The following is a 14,562-nucleotide window of genomic DNA, read 5'->3' on the forward strand; positions in this document are numbered from 1 at the left end:
TACTAGCAACACGCGTATCAAATCCACCGTATCTCACCGCATGTGTATCCACCCCTAGCCGTATACCGCCACATACTTATCAATATCATAATATAATCACAACTCGCACCACAAGTCCCCATATATCACAACTTGCCAAAAAAATCAATAATACCAATATTTCCACAACAAATAGCCCATGACTCAATCACAATGTGTACAACAATTTCAACAATAACAAATGAATGTAAATTTCTCAAAAAAAAGTTATCTCAACAATTAACAACTTCACTTCAATATGATAATGACTTTTGCAACTTCAACACAAATAACTCAACAAGAAGATATTTCACGAAATAACAATTTCAAGTAAAGGTAATTCAACAATTAAAGAGGTAACAAGACAATAAGGAAGACAATAACCTCAACTAATGCATGTAAGAATAGTAACAAGTAAGAGGTAGAACAAGTGTTAACAATGTCAAATAAAACATATAAGGGTAGATTAAAGCATATAAGAGTGGATTAACAATGAGAAATATAACATGTTATGATAATTTAATTAAAGGAATGAAAAGAGTCTAAATAGCCTAAACCGATCAAATACCACATATAGTCCGTGTATCCACTCGTTACCTTGCGTACACAGATTTCACGTAACACAAATAGCACAATCAATTCCAAATCCTAAGGGGTAGTTCCCCCACACAAAGTTAGGCAAGATACTAACCTCAACTAAGATAACTCAACCCTCGAAAATAACTTTTCCCCTAAAATTCGACTTTACATGGCTTAAATCTAACCAAAAGTGACTTAATATTATCAACCAATGCAAGGAAAAATAATTATAATAGATAAAGCTTTGACCTTTACAAAATTTTCAAAAATTCAACAAAGGTTAACCCCGGGTTTGCCCGGTCAAAACCCAAGTCCAAGGATAGATTCCGATTACACATAATCCTACGAGTCCATATATGTGATTAGTTTTCAAATCCGAGTCCGAATCGACTCTCAAAACTCAATTCTTCATTTTTCAAAAAACTTGACAAAATTTCCTAATTTTTCCTCTTTGAATCACATAAATTTGATGTTAAATCTAAGATATATTCATGAAATACAACAACAACATACCCAGTATTATCCCACACCGTGGGTTCTAGGGAGAGTACTGTGTACGCAAACCTTACCCCTACCTTGTGAGGATAGAGAGGATGTTTCCAATAGACCCTCGGCTCAGGAAAGGATAAGCACCACATAAATGAAAATATAGACAAGAAGGGACAATACCAAAAAATATATAAAAGCAGAATAAAAATAACAAGATAGTAAGGTGATCAACAATGAAAGAAAACAACGGTTACGAACCTTGTTCCCTTCGCAAATGCAACAGTTTCATTGCAAATATGACAATTTCATCACAAATGTGAAATTTCCTAGCCAGACCCATACTTTGCAATTGCGAACCAAGAATCATAATTGCGACACCCGAGACCCCCCTGCTATGTTCGCAATTGCGACATCTGAGCACCAACACACTAACAAGTTCAGTTTTTAGTCCAAACCCAACACGTCTGAAACTCATTCGAGCCCTCGGGGCTCCAAACCAAACATCCACACAAGTCTAAAAACTTCATACGAACTCGCTCGTGTGATCAAACCACAAAACTAATATCTAAAACTATGAATCAGACACCAAATTGCATGAATTTCAAAGTAAAGTTCAAGAACCTCTAGAATTGCACAAGCATCCGAATACTATCAAATCAACTCCAAATGATATAAAATTTGTAGGCAAGTTCTAAATATCATAACATGCCTATTTCAAGTCCCAAAACCAAATTTCGAACCCAGTAGCCAAAAGTCAACCTACGGACAAACTTCTAAACCTCAAATTGCCAATTTTCGGTAAAATAACAAAAATCAACCTACAGACTTCCGAATTCGATTCCGGGCATATGCCCAAGTCCGAAATCACGATATAAAGCTATCGAAGCCATCAAAATACCGTTCCGGGGTCGTTTTCACAAAAGTCATATATTGGTCAACACCTCTAACTTAAGCTTCTAAGCCAAGAACCAAATGGTCTAAATCAACTTGAAATCTTTACGGAACGAAACCAATCAAACTCGCAAGTTATAAAACCTAAATTACACATTTGTGAAATATCAAAAGGAAAAACGGGGCGCAAACACATAAAATGATTGGTCAGGTTGTTGCATGAGTTCATTGAGAACTCAAGCTTAAATTCAAGGAACTAGGCCGCTTCCTTGTCACCTGTTGAAGTACGCTGTTGATTTGAGTCCAACTGGGCCTAGCTACTTGCCGGCCCAATATCGAGAGTCCAGTAAGGGTGTTAATCGGGCCGGGCTGACCCGTTTTCAGCCCGCTTCAACCCGGGTCAACCCGCTACTGTTCATATTAGGACGGGTTGGGACGGGTTGTTAAGGGGGGTGGGTTGTGTACATTCACGTTTAGATTAACGGTGCCCTGACCCCGTTGAACCCGAAATCGCTTAACGGGTTGAACACGGGCTGCAGCCCGGTTACCGTTTGAATTTTTTTAAAATTAAATTCGATCGTTCCCAATGGTCAAATTCAGAAATGACCATTGGGGAATGGCCCGAAATTGCAGAAATGGCCAATTTCGGCCCCCCATTAATAATATAGCCCTCCCACCCCAAAATCTATAAATAGCCCCCCTTCTTCTTCATTTTTTCTCACAAATTCACTCTCTTACTACTCTAATTCTCTCTCAAGTATCAAACTCTCAATTCTCTCTTGATATTATAGTTCTTAAATTCTCAAATCTCAAATTCTCAATTATTTATTATTTCAAGTTTCATCAATTATTTAGTTTAGCCATTACAAAATTACTATTATCAATATCAATTATTCAAGTGTATCAATTATCAAGTATTCAAGTATTATCAACTATCAAGTTTTGGTCTATCAATTGAAGTTTGAATTTTGATATCAAAAATTCAAAATTAGTGCGGCATAAGGAATCTCGGTACACTCGTTCCATCTCTTTCTCTTATTTGGTGTACACTTATTTTATTAATTAGTTTCTTAATTTAATTTCTTACTTGAATTTCCTAATTTAATTTCTTAATTTAATTTATATAATGGATTTACTTAGAGCGGCCAAAAAAGCGTGCACTAGTAGAGGTGGTAGTAAGAAAACTTCAAAAAGGATAAGAGATGGTGTTGGTTCTTCTAGTAGCTTTACACATATTTCTGAAAGTTCACCTGAGAATTTAAATGTAGATTATGATCGAATGCAGGAAAATTTTGGTATAGATGATGATTTAGATGCTTTGTTAGATGATATTCAATCACCCGATAATCTTGAAACACTACCACCTACACCTGGTAATGCTAGTCAAACTCAAAATGTTAGGGGTGAAACAAGTAGGCCTCCTCTCCCTATTAAGAAGAATCGAAGATTAAAAAGTAAGTGTTGGATATTTTTTGAAAGACTAGAAGATCAAAAAAATTATGTAAAATATAAAATTTGTAGTGAACATTATAAACATGAGCCCGGTAAAGGAGGGGGAACGGGTCAACTTCGTAGGTATATGGAAGAGAAACACCCTCTTGATTGGGGAGTAGATGAGGAATCTGGGCAACAAAAATTTAACCCGAGTACTGGGGGGTTATTGGGGAAATATAATATTAAGAAAGATCGGGAAGAATTAGCTAAAATGATTGTTTTAGGTTGTTTACCTTTTAGTTTTGCTTCTTCAATGTATCTTGTTACTTATATTCAAAGAATTTATAACCCTATGTTTAAAGGTATTCCTAGAAGTACTTGTAGAGCTGATATCTTTAGGCTTTTTGGACAATATCAGACATATATACGTTATTTGTTCGCAAGTCTTCCTTGTAAAGTTTCTCTTACTTCTGATATTGGTCGTGCTGTGAATGGAAATGATTATTTGACTGTTACATGCCATTGGATAGATGATAATTTTTGTATGCAAAAACGTATTATTGCTTTTAAATATGATGAAGATCAAAGTCATACTGGTGCATTTATAAGTAATACTATACATGAAGTTGCTATATTTTATAATCTTGCAGAAAAAGTTTTGTGTATGTCATTTGATAATGCTTCTAACAACACTGCTGCTATTACAATATTAAAATTGCATCTACACCCACCAATTCCTGAAATATTTCATGTTAGATGTGCATGTCATATTTATAACTTGATTGTGAAGAGTGGCCTTGAATTATTTAGAGATGAAATTACTTTAATTAGGAGAGTTGTTGGTGTAATTCAAGGAAATAATAGAGGTGCTAGATTAAATGCATTTAAGGAAAAATGTGTATACTATGGACTAAAACCAAGACTCATGCCTAAAGAAATAGTTACTAGGTGGAATTATACTTATTTGTTCTTAAGATGTTGTTATAAATATAGAATGCCTATAACTGAAGTTGCTAATTCTCATTGTACCGATCCTAACCGTTTGTTAACATCTAGAACTTGGGAAGTCATTCATGATGTTATACAATTTTTACAAAAAATTTATGTGGCTACACTTGAGTTTTCTGGAGCTTATTATCCTACCATTTCAAATGGTTTAGTTCATATTGCTGAAATTTCTCTTTTACTACATAATTTGAAGCAGAAAGAAGGATATGCTACTGTTGTTGAATCTATGCTAGATAAGTTTAAAAAGTATTTCTACCCAATTCCCTATATTTACCTAATTGGTGCTATTTTAAACCCTACTGTCAAAATGATAAAGTGTCGCCAATTAATTAGAGCTTTATATACTTATATGGATATTGGCCCAACTGAAACTCCTGATATTGACACTTGTATTTCTGAGCTACACACACATTTACAAACTTTATATAATTATTATGCTAACATTGTTGATGCTTCTTCGGTTGTAGATGCAAATATTCCTTCAACTAATCCTTCAACATCTGGAACAACTATGGATGATGATGATTGTGTTCAAGATTATCAGATTTGGTCTACACTAGGAGAGCATCAACAAATCAGTAGCAGGAATATTGATGAACTACAATTCTACTTGCAAAAGTCACCAGAGCCCCTCACAAAGGATTTTCTACCACTGAGTTGGTGGAGGAGCAACTCAAATCAATTTCCTGTTCTTTTGGTCATGGCTCGAGACGTGCTGAATGTGCCGATTTCAACAATCGCATCAGAGAGCGCATTTAGCCAAGCAAGGCAGCAGCTAGGAGATACCCGTCATTCATTGAGCAGCAACGCTTTGGAAATTCTAGTGTGCTTAAGAGATTGGATAAGATCAGAATGGCAAAATCAAGGGCGTGACGAGGTAGACGAAGAGGAGGACCAAGAAATTGGAGATATAATGGTTTATGGTTCCGATTCAGCCAATCCCGGAAACCAAGAACCTCATGTTGACATGGAAGAACTTACAAAAATGATGCAAAGCATGTGATGTACTATTTCTTATTTTTTATAATTATTGTAAACTTTAAGTTTTAATTTGCAAGTTCAAAAATAAAAAAATAAAAAAAGAACTTGCAAATTAATTTGAAGTATTAAAAATATAAATGAAAGCCCTCAGAGTTTGTTCCTTACATTTGCCTATTGGTCTTATACTCTTATTAAATAATATTTTGTAGCCACTTACTTTCTAATTTCAATTTTATAATTTTAAAATACAAATTTCAAATTTAAAACTTTAAACTTCAAAGTTTAATTCTAACCTTTAAAAGTTTGCAAATACTTAACTATCAATGACATTGAATAAGAAAAATAAAATTTAAATTAAAAAAAAAAGAAAAAAATTGGAGCCCGGCCCGCCCGAGCCTGAGACCTAACTCGTACGGGTTCACAAAACCCGAAAAATCACATCCCTATAACAGTCTGTTATCCCCAGCCCGCTAACAGTCCGCCCGCTAACCGAACGGGTTGGGGATTTTCCCGTTCAGCCCGTCGCAGCCCGCCCGATAAACACCTCTAGAGTCCAGCGTTCCTTCCCTTTATTTTAAAATAATTGCTGTTATTATTTACTGTTCCTATGTATATGTCTTTGAAGAATTAACCTTATTAATTGGATATCCTTTGTCATCTAATCATCTTGATTGTTTTTGGAAAACCAGGCAAACAAAGACTTATAGGTAAAAGGTAAATTTGATCATAAGGTTTACCTGCTTCAACTATTTCAATGTTTTGAATCTTAATATTTTGAGACTAATTATTTAATAAGCAAACAACTTTCCTACTTACGTTTTTCGCTAATGAGTTTTCGTTGATTTTGAACTTTGGCAGATTTGAAAATTAAAAATAAAAATAAATTCTCTTCGGAAAATCTTCAAACGGATCACGTAGAATACATGAACTGTTTCAAAACAAAAGGGCAATTATATACAATCGGGTTCGAAAGGAATTGTTAGATAGTTATGTGTAAATAGTCCTAGTCTCGTATATAGTAAAAGTAAAATATGTCCTAGTCCCATATATAATAGGGGTAGAATACGTATCATATACAGGGTTCATCGTATCATTGTTAATAAATAAAAAAATTTCCCATGTATTCTCAGATGGTATGAAAGCTTTAGTGAGAAAATTATCGTTATGCGTCATTCCAGCGACATCCGGGAAGAAAGATCTCATCGCCGTGTAATTTTTCGGCAGCTTCGTCTTGTTCCCAGGATCATTGCTACAATGGTACTGTGCATATACCTCTACTACCATCATATTTGAACCCCTTGTGCGACCAAACCTTAGAAATTCTAGTCCCATCTGAATAAAAAAGTCAGTCATCGTGCGTCTTTCCAGTTGATGACTCAAGACTGATTTGCGTTATCTCCTCATCGGTAAGTGTTGTGCGAAAACTATCACTACCATCTTGTTCGGAAAAGTCAAGCGACAAAACCCCAATCAATCGCTTTGGCAGAAAGTCACGCGTCTCTATGCACCGCTAGAACTAGGGTTTTGCCAAGCTATAGTAAGTTTTCCCGTGCATTTGAGCCATTCCGGCCACTTTTTGAGAAAACTTCTTTAGGAAAACTTACTCGTCCAGTGATTCCGAGCCTACCCATATAAATAACATCAAATTCTGATAACTTTTATTTTTTTTCGGCGTGAAAAATGATTTTCCGGCCTTGTATGTCGAATGAACAGCTTGCAGATATTTTCACCAAGTCTCTCACTGGTCCTCGTATTAGTTACATATATAATAAGTTCAGTACATATGATTTGTATGCACCGGCTTGAGGGGGAGTGTTAGATAGTTATGCGTAAATAGTCCTAGTCCCGTATGTAGTAAGAGTAGAATATGTCCTAGTCCCGTATGTAATAGAAGTAGAATATCTATTATATATAGAGCTCATCGTATCATTGTTAATAAATCGATTTTTCTCTAGTGCATTCTCACAAGAATAATACCAATAATTTTGAAAACACGAGGGCTTTTACTAGAACAGGTTTTCAATAAACAAACAAGGAAAAAAATTAAAAAAAATTTAGTTGAGGTGTTAAGTGTTCGATATGAACAACCCTTAATTTAAGTGTGTAAATGAAAAAATGGACAAGTTTAAGTGGACACATATGTATTTAGCCTTTTAATTTTTTTTTATAACTCAATTACATAATTTAACAATATTATTTAATATTGTATATTCGATGTAAATATTTTTGAAGAAAAATAATGGGTTATACTAAATTAAACTTAGAGGTCGTTTGGTAGAGTGCATTGCAGAAAATAATGCATGCATTAGCTTTGTGTATTAGTAATATCTTGTTTGATATACTTTTTCAACCTATGTATAACTAATACAAGCATTAGTTATATACCCTGTTTGGTATTATCCTATGTTTAACTAATGCATACCAAACCATAGTATTAGCAATACCAAGACTATTAATGCCATTAGCGTAGTTAAAGACAAAATCAACTTTAAAGTCCTTTAAAGTTAAAGAATATAGAAGACATTTTTGTAAATAACTAATTTTCTTAAAAATTATGTAATATATTTTAATTTTTAATATACCAAACGACCCCTTAAAAGTATGGCTACATATGTACCTATGTAGTATGTGCAATGTAGTATGTTGGGCTATATTTTCTTTTTTCTTTTATTTAGTCTTTAGATTCCTCACTACACTAGTACTAGTATACAATGCTAACCAGGGTAAGTTAACTTGCCTTCTGCCGTATCCTCTGAGTACCCTTGAGAAGTCAGAGATCGATCTTATTCGCTGCCGGGAGATCTGATTACTTCACTTGTTTTGTTCTTTTAGGTACTCATTTTTTTTCGATATTTGCTTTTAATCCATCAATTTGGATTTCCCTTTCTTGATGTCTTTTCCAGATAAAGAAATTGCTTATACCGTACGACTTATCTTTGTGATGCGGAATACGATTGACTAACTACGAATTATTTTTGTGCCAAGTCGTTAAAATGTTGCTAGGAATAATGTTATACTATAGAGGTTATGGCTGAGGCAGTGATTCTTCTTGAATATGTGGAGATCTCTTTACAGATTTTCAATCTACACTTAACCACATGACTACATCTAAATTCAGTTGCTCTTCACTCTTTGAATTGTACTAGTTCTGTGATATGCATTGGAGATTCAAATGAGATCCTTATCTGCCTGGAGAGGTTCTTTCAATTGTGGTGTTAATACATTAGAAGCTCTTCACAATATTTTGCCACATATTTAGTCTCTTTCAAGATAATTATGAAATTTAGGGCATTATTCTATTTCTTGTTTCTGTTATCTCCAGTTATTTCCAGTTCACACTTCCCTGAATTACTCTAGGAATTTGAGCTTTTGTTAATACCTTTAGCATATAATTGGGGGTCTGCAGTGAGATATTTTAATTGTGAAATGCCTTTATGCATGTTGATACCATGATTGACATGTCCTTTTCAATTGGGTGCTACGTATCGTAAATGCAAAAGGAGTCTGATGTTATTGTGCAATTCAACTATGTCGTCGGTGTCCTTGAGCAGGAAAGATATCGGATCTGACCGTCAAACAAAGTAAAAGATGCAGGATCAGGAAGGGCATGTGGCTGATGCAGGAAAAGAAACATTGACATCTGTTCAAACATCTGAAATTGAAGATTGGACAAAATACAAGGATGATGATATTATGCAACAGCAATCTTCCATCCAGGCTGAACAAGCTGTAAAAACTCAATTTGTTGGCGATAAGGCAAGTGCTATCCTGTTTTCGAAGCATTAACTTATTTCTTTCTTATTATTTACATTGTTTATAGTCAAGGTACTAATTGGATTCGAAACCATCTAGCTCTCGGCATCTCAGTTCCCCGGCTCAACATATTAGTGTTCTATAATCAAGTTTGCTTGATTCCTGCAGTTTTTATGTGTTGTATATTGATAGAACTTTCATGCATAGGACAGTAGGAACGAGTTAGTATTTTTTTGACTGGATGCTAGGTATTCTGTTAACAAGCTTTAAGGAATTTCTTCTTCTTCTGAAGGTGAGTTAATTATGTGTCTGAGGAAAATTCTTTATCAATGAAAATATGTTTTTGACATAATATTGAGCTGATTCTGCTCTACTTGTTTCTTTCAAGTGGAATATTGTTTTTCTTGATTCTTTCTGGAAACAAAATAAGTCATGGCTTATCAAGATGGGTACGACATATTCCTGAACGGATACATTCTGCTTGATTTTCTGAAAATTCACCTCGGTATTGCAAATGAGCAACTTATGGATAGTTTGAACAATAATAAAATGTTCTCACTAGAATTGAACTGAATACCAGATAAAATAGTCGGGAGCATAGTGCTGCCAGCAAATGTCTTCATGCAATGTAAACTCTTTAAGCTAATTTCAGGAAATTTTTCATCTTTACATCTTGCTGATGTATCATTCTGCAATTTCTCCTTCCTTTGTTTATCATTTCTTCTGTTTTAAAAGAAGTAACTTGCGTGTATATCTTTTAAAACTTGTTGTGCTTTCTAGAACGCTTGGGATTGTTTAAGATCCTTAAAGAAAATGTTCTAAAGAATTAAAAATGCACAAATTGTTGATATGTGTCTCTAATTACTTGAATACATTGATTAACTTGAGTATTTTGTGGGGGTGATAACTGCAGGAACCTTTGTCTTCATTAGAAGCTGAATACCATCTGGGAAATTCAATTTTGCTGGAGAAAATAAAGGTTTGAACATTATATCTTTGTCTTTGGGGTGATTGTACTGTGTTGCTCAGTAGTTGATGTCACTTCTGCAGGTGCTGAGTGAACAATATGCTGCCCTTAGAAGAACACGTGGAGATGGAAATTGCTTTTTCCGCAGTTTCATGTTTGGTTACCTTGTATGCTTAAATTCTTATACTGCATTTTATTTTGTAGAACATATGTGGTCTTCTGCGTGGACTTTGAGTTTTGGCATCTTTAGTTACTAAATGATCATGTATTTCAACTAAAGGAGCACATTCTGGAATCACAAGATCAAAGCGAAGTTCATCGCATTAAAGCTAGTATTGAGGAATGCAAAAAGACACTTCAAAGTTTGGGCTACGCAGAATTCACATTTGAAGACTTTTTTGCGGTATTCTTGTCTTTCTACCTTGATATGTTTAAGTATTTCTTTTCGCATGTTAGGTGCATTTTGCGTGAAACTATCATGTCTTGATGCTTTAAATATTAGATTTTTTCAATCTACTTTTGTAGTGTATCCGGATATATTTAATCTGTCTAGTTTTTAAATGATGTACGATCAATTGAACATGAAATGGAAACTTGTTGGTCCAAAGAATAGTTCACAGTTCCAAACTTGACATATAGTGTAATAGAAAAGCTGCTCTCTATTCTCTAATCAATGAATTTTCAAGAGAAACTGTTAAAGTGTTCTATAATAATAATAATAATAATAATAATAATAATAATAATAATAATAATAATTAAATCGGCATATCCTTTCTTGTTTACATTCTGGAGGTTGTTCGAATAACCATATGATCTTATCATCGTGAATTACCAGAAAATGTTACAAAAGCACAAGCTCCTCCTGATTGTGTTTTTGCTCCCAACTGCATTTTCAACAGTGTGCTAAACTTTTTTTTGACAAGTGTGAGATTTGTTGGCATTAACCGATATTAGTTCGCATTTGGGTAGATTAGGTTGAACTCCCAGTTTCACTCCATTTCATGAAGAACGAAATTTGATTCTCTTGGATTCGTGAATTTGAACACCGTTTCTCTTTCTTTTGGTTCATATCATGTTATTACAGTGCCAATATCTCCTCCTCCTTAGTTTTCCTATCTTCATCTTTCTTGAAATGTATTCCTACATCTTTTTATTTGAGACCCTGAACCTTGATCAGTCCATCCCGCTGATACATATGCCAGGAAACCCTTGCTTGTTGCAGTTCTTCGCATCACAATTTGGTCAAGGGCTTTTAGTTGATCTTCAAACCCATTCCTATCCTGACCTTTCACGCCTTTAATTTATCTTTTTCACATGTCTAAATCTTTTTGCTTCAAAATTTAAGGCAGTGCCAGTGATTTGAGTAACAATCACTAGCATGTATTTTCCATAAAGATATAAACAATACAGTAAGGGCTCTTGGTTATTATGATCACTGTTGTCAGAGGCGCGCTTAAGCGAGGTGCAATAAATGTTGAGTACTTCGCCTTGTCATCAAGGCTCTAAGGCATACCTTTTCTTGCCAATGAGCATAATCTTGAAGAGGCGACACTAAACAATTGATATTTCAATTTATCATAATTTTTTTCAATTTCTTTTTTCATATATTTGTTATTCATGCTTATAATTATTAGTCTTGGATTACACATACATACTTTTTCTTCATCTGCGCCTTTCTTCATTGAAGCCGACGCTTTATTTGCGCTTTGCGCTTAAAGCCCCAATTGACCTTAGATCTTTTTGCGCTTTTCGCCTTTGATAATACTGATTATGATAATAGAAGGGACGACTGTATTCCTAGCCCGTGGTCAATATCTAATCTTAAAACGAAAACCAGGGAAACTGCATGTCCAGGAGTTGCATGCTCTCTTGACTAGATTACGTGTTTGTTTGCATAAAGGCATTTGCGGGTAAGTGAATTGAGAGGGGAAGATCTGATATTGATGGTATGTCGGAAAAATGTTTTCAGTGTTGTTAGAGCTTATATTGTGGCACACTTTTGCCAACTATTAACCTTATCATTACTCATATATGTTGTATTCCATATAGATTGAGTAGTCACCTTCATTCATGCATCACCTACCACATTGGGATCTTGCATTTGTTCATTTTCTTTCGTTTGATTATGAAATTTGTCGCCCTGAGGCTCTGTCGTCTTTTTGGACTATCATAGTTATTCCTCGAGCAACTCGATAATGTTCTTCAAGGTAGCAAAGATTCCATAAGGTTTGAGTTCTAAAATTCTCTCGACTTAGAATTTCCATTTAGCTGTGCACTATCTTAATGCTTCCACTGGTCAACTGGAATCGGTACTAAAGGAGCAAAATTGGTTATTCATTGCAGTCATGAAGAACTCCTACGCAGAAGTCGTGATCCGTCCATTTCTGACTATGGTGAGGGCCATTGGCAACCTTTTGTGAATGTGAGATAACAAGTGTTGTATTCTTCTCTGTGACCTGACGATATGTGCTGTTTAGTTGTGATGTTCTTCAGATTTGTAACATCTGGTGAAATAAGGAAGCGCTCGGAGTTTTTCGAACCATTTATACTAGGACTAACAAATGCCTCAGTGGAGCAGGTTCGTTCTTAAGACATGATATTTTCAAACTTATTCTTGTACCAATGAACGTATGCTTATAAGAATTCGTCCACTAAATACACTGACTTTTACGAGCACCGCTGCTTTTAGAATCCAAGTAAGTGTTAACTCGCTTTCTTTTTATTTGAAAATTAAAACACAGTTTTGCAAGTCATCAGTGGAACCCATGGGCGAAGAGAGTGATCATGTGCAGATTATAGCCCTATCAGATGCGTTGGGTGTACCAATCCGTGTCGTATATCTTGATAGAAGCTCATGTGAGAACAACAGCATCAATGTAAATCACCACGACTTTGTTCCTACAAGCGATGGCATGGGGAATAGTGGTGTTTCCAAGACCACAAATCCATCTATTACCTTGCTGTATCGCCCAGGACATTACGACATTCTCTACCCCAAGTGATGTTCTTCATTTAGGGGTCGTTTGGTTTGAATACAGTTTATGTCGGGATAAGTTATACTGGTATAAGTTATGTTGGGATTAGTTATGCTAGGATTGTTTTTTATCCATTGTTTGGTATGTTGTATTAAATATGACAATTGCATAATCTGTAAGAAGATTGTATACCGGTGCTAATTACCCCACCCTCGAAAAGGTATAAGTTATCCCGGTGTTAATTTTAATCCTGGGATAACTTATACGTGGTTTGCTAACCAAACGAAGTATTAAGGTGGTATTAAATTTTTATATCAGCACTATACCTTCTTATACTTCGTACCAAACGATCCCTTAGTTTGTGAAAACAATCTCACAATGAAAACTTGGCTCATACACTTTGGCATGTATGATCGATCAGAATAGAAACTTGTGTGTTCGTTGACCGGTGCAGAATTGTAGATAACCGGAGCTTTCTTTATCCATAAATTTGTCTGCAAATTTCTTTACATTTATGAAATAATCTTTCTCTAGTATCTTGATTATTACAGACAACCAAAAGATAATGTATACTATTAGTGTATTCAAATATTTTTCAAAACATCTGGTTGACGCCCTTAGTTTTCAATTTACTATTGACATTTTTTTGAAAACAAAAATTTGCAATAGTATTTTTATCTTTAATTTCTATAGTTTTACATAATGTTTGGAGTAAGTTTTTATCTTTTATTAATATTTGAATACATTTTAATCTCTCAAACAATTAATTTTTTTTTGTTTTTTCATCCTTGTATAAGTTTAATTGTTTATATATTGAAATACATAATATTACTATTAGGACCGTAAAAATCAGGTGTCATACGGAAGTTAGCAAAATAAACCTTGAGCGACGATAAATCATACAACAAAGGAGAAATATACCAAAAGAGACACAAACATTTAACGTGGTTCGGTCAATTGGCTTACGTCCACCGCGGAGATGAGCAATCCACTATATAAAAAGAGAGTACAAAATATCGAGAGAACAACCTCACAAAGAGGCAAACACAAGTGACACACTAATACTTGTCTCGTAAAGTTCTCCCCCTAAACACTACTCTCAAGCCCCTATGGCTACATTGTGGATGCTACTGAATGAGAAGGACGAATCTTCAATTTATAGAACTCCAAACCTTTTTCCTACACGAAAAAGGACTAGCCAAATATAGGAGAATTATAATTTCCTTCTACAAAAAGGAAAACTCAATTAAGGTAATTATATTTTCCTTTCCTTCAACAAATAGGAAAATCAAATATGGTAAGAAAATTATGGCAAACAACTAACAATTACTTGATATAAGTATGTTTATTTTTATTTGATTTCTTAAAAAGTGATGTTTTCGTACTAGAACTTTCTCCTGTGTCGCACCCTGCAAAATATTGTTTTTTGGCTTTCAAATAAATATATAGGGGAGTTTTAACGCCACA

At 34.6% G+C, this 14,562-nt stretch overlaps 1 protein-coding gene across 1 annotated transcript; it reads left to right on the plus strand.

Moving 5' to 3' along the window:
- Nucleotides 1-8,045: 8,045 nt before the first annotated feature.
- Nucleotides 8,046-13,430, plus strand: LOC104248441 (OVARIAN TUMOR DOMAIN-containing deubiquitinating enzyme 1). The gene is made up of 9 exons (XM_009804692.2): nt 8,046-8,232; nt 8,952-9,156; nt 10,067-10,132; nt 10,204-10,287; nt 10,401-10,523; nt 12,294-12,346; nt 12,464-12,513; nt 12,598-12,698; nt 12,862-13,430. The coding sequence occupies exons 2-9, from the start codon at nt 8,989-8,991 to the stop codon at nt 13,120-13,122; spliced, it is 906 nt and encodes a 301-aa protein (XP_009802994.1). The 5' UTR covers nt 8,046-8,232; nt 8,952-8,988; the 3' UTR covers nt 13,123-13,430.
- Nucleotides 13,431-14,562: the final 1,132 nt, after the last annotated feature.

Source organism: Nicotiana sylvestris, chromosome 12, assembly GCF_000393655.2.
Source record: "Nicotiana sylvestris chromosome 12, ASM39365v2, whole genome shotgun sequence".
Lineage (NCBI taxonomy): Eukaryota > Viridiplantae > Streptophyta > Magnoliopsida > Solanales > Solanaceae > Nicotiana > Nicotiana sylvestris.

Excerpts from the sequence above, each read along its gene's own strand:
- LOC104248441 (XM_009804692.2), top strand. The coding sequence starts at position 8,989 with ATGCAGGATCAGGAAGGGCATGTGGCTGATGCAGGAAAAGAAACATTG. Across the intron at positions 10,133-10,203 it reads TTTTGCTGGAGAAAATAAAG|GTGCTGAGTGAACAATATGC; the intron begins GTTTGAACATTA and ends TCACTTCTGCAG. Across the intron at positions 10,288-10,400 it reads GTTTCATGTTTGGTTACCTT|GAGCACATTCTGGAATCACA; the intron begins GTATGCTTAAAT and ends TTTCAACTAAAG.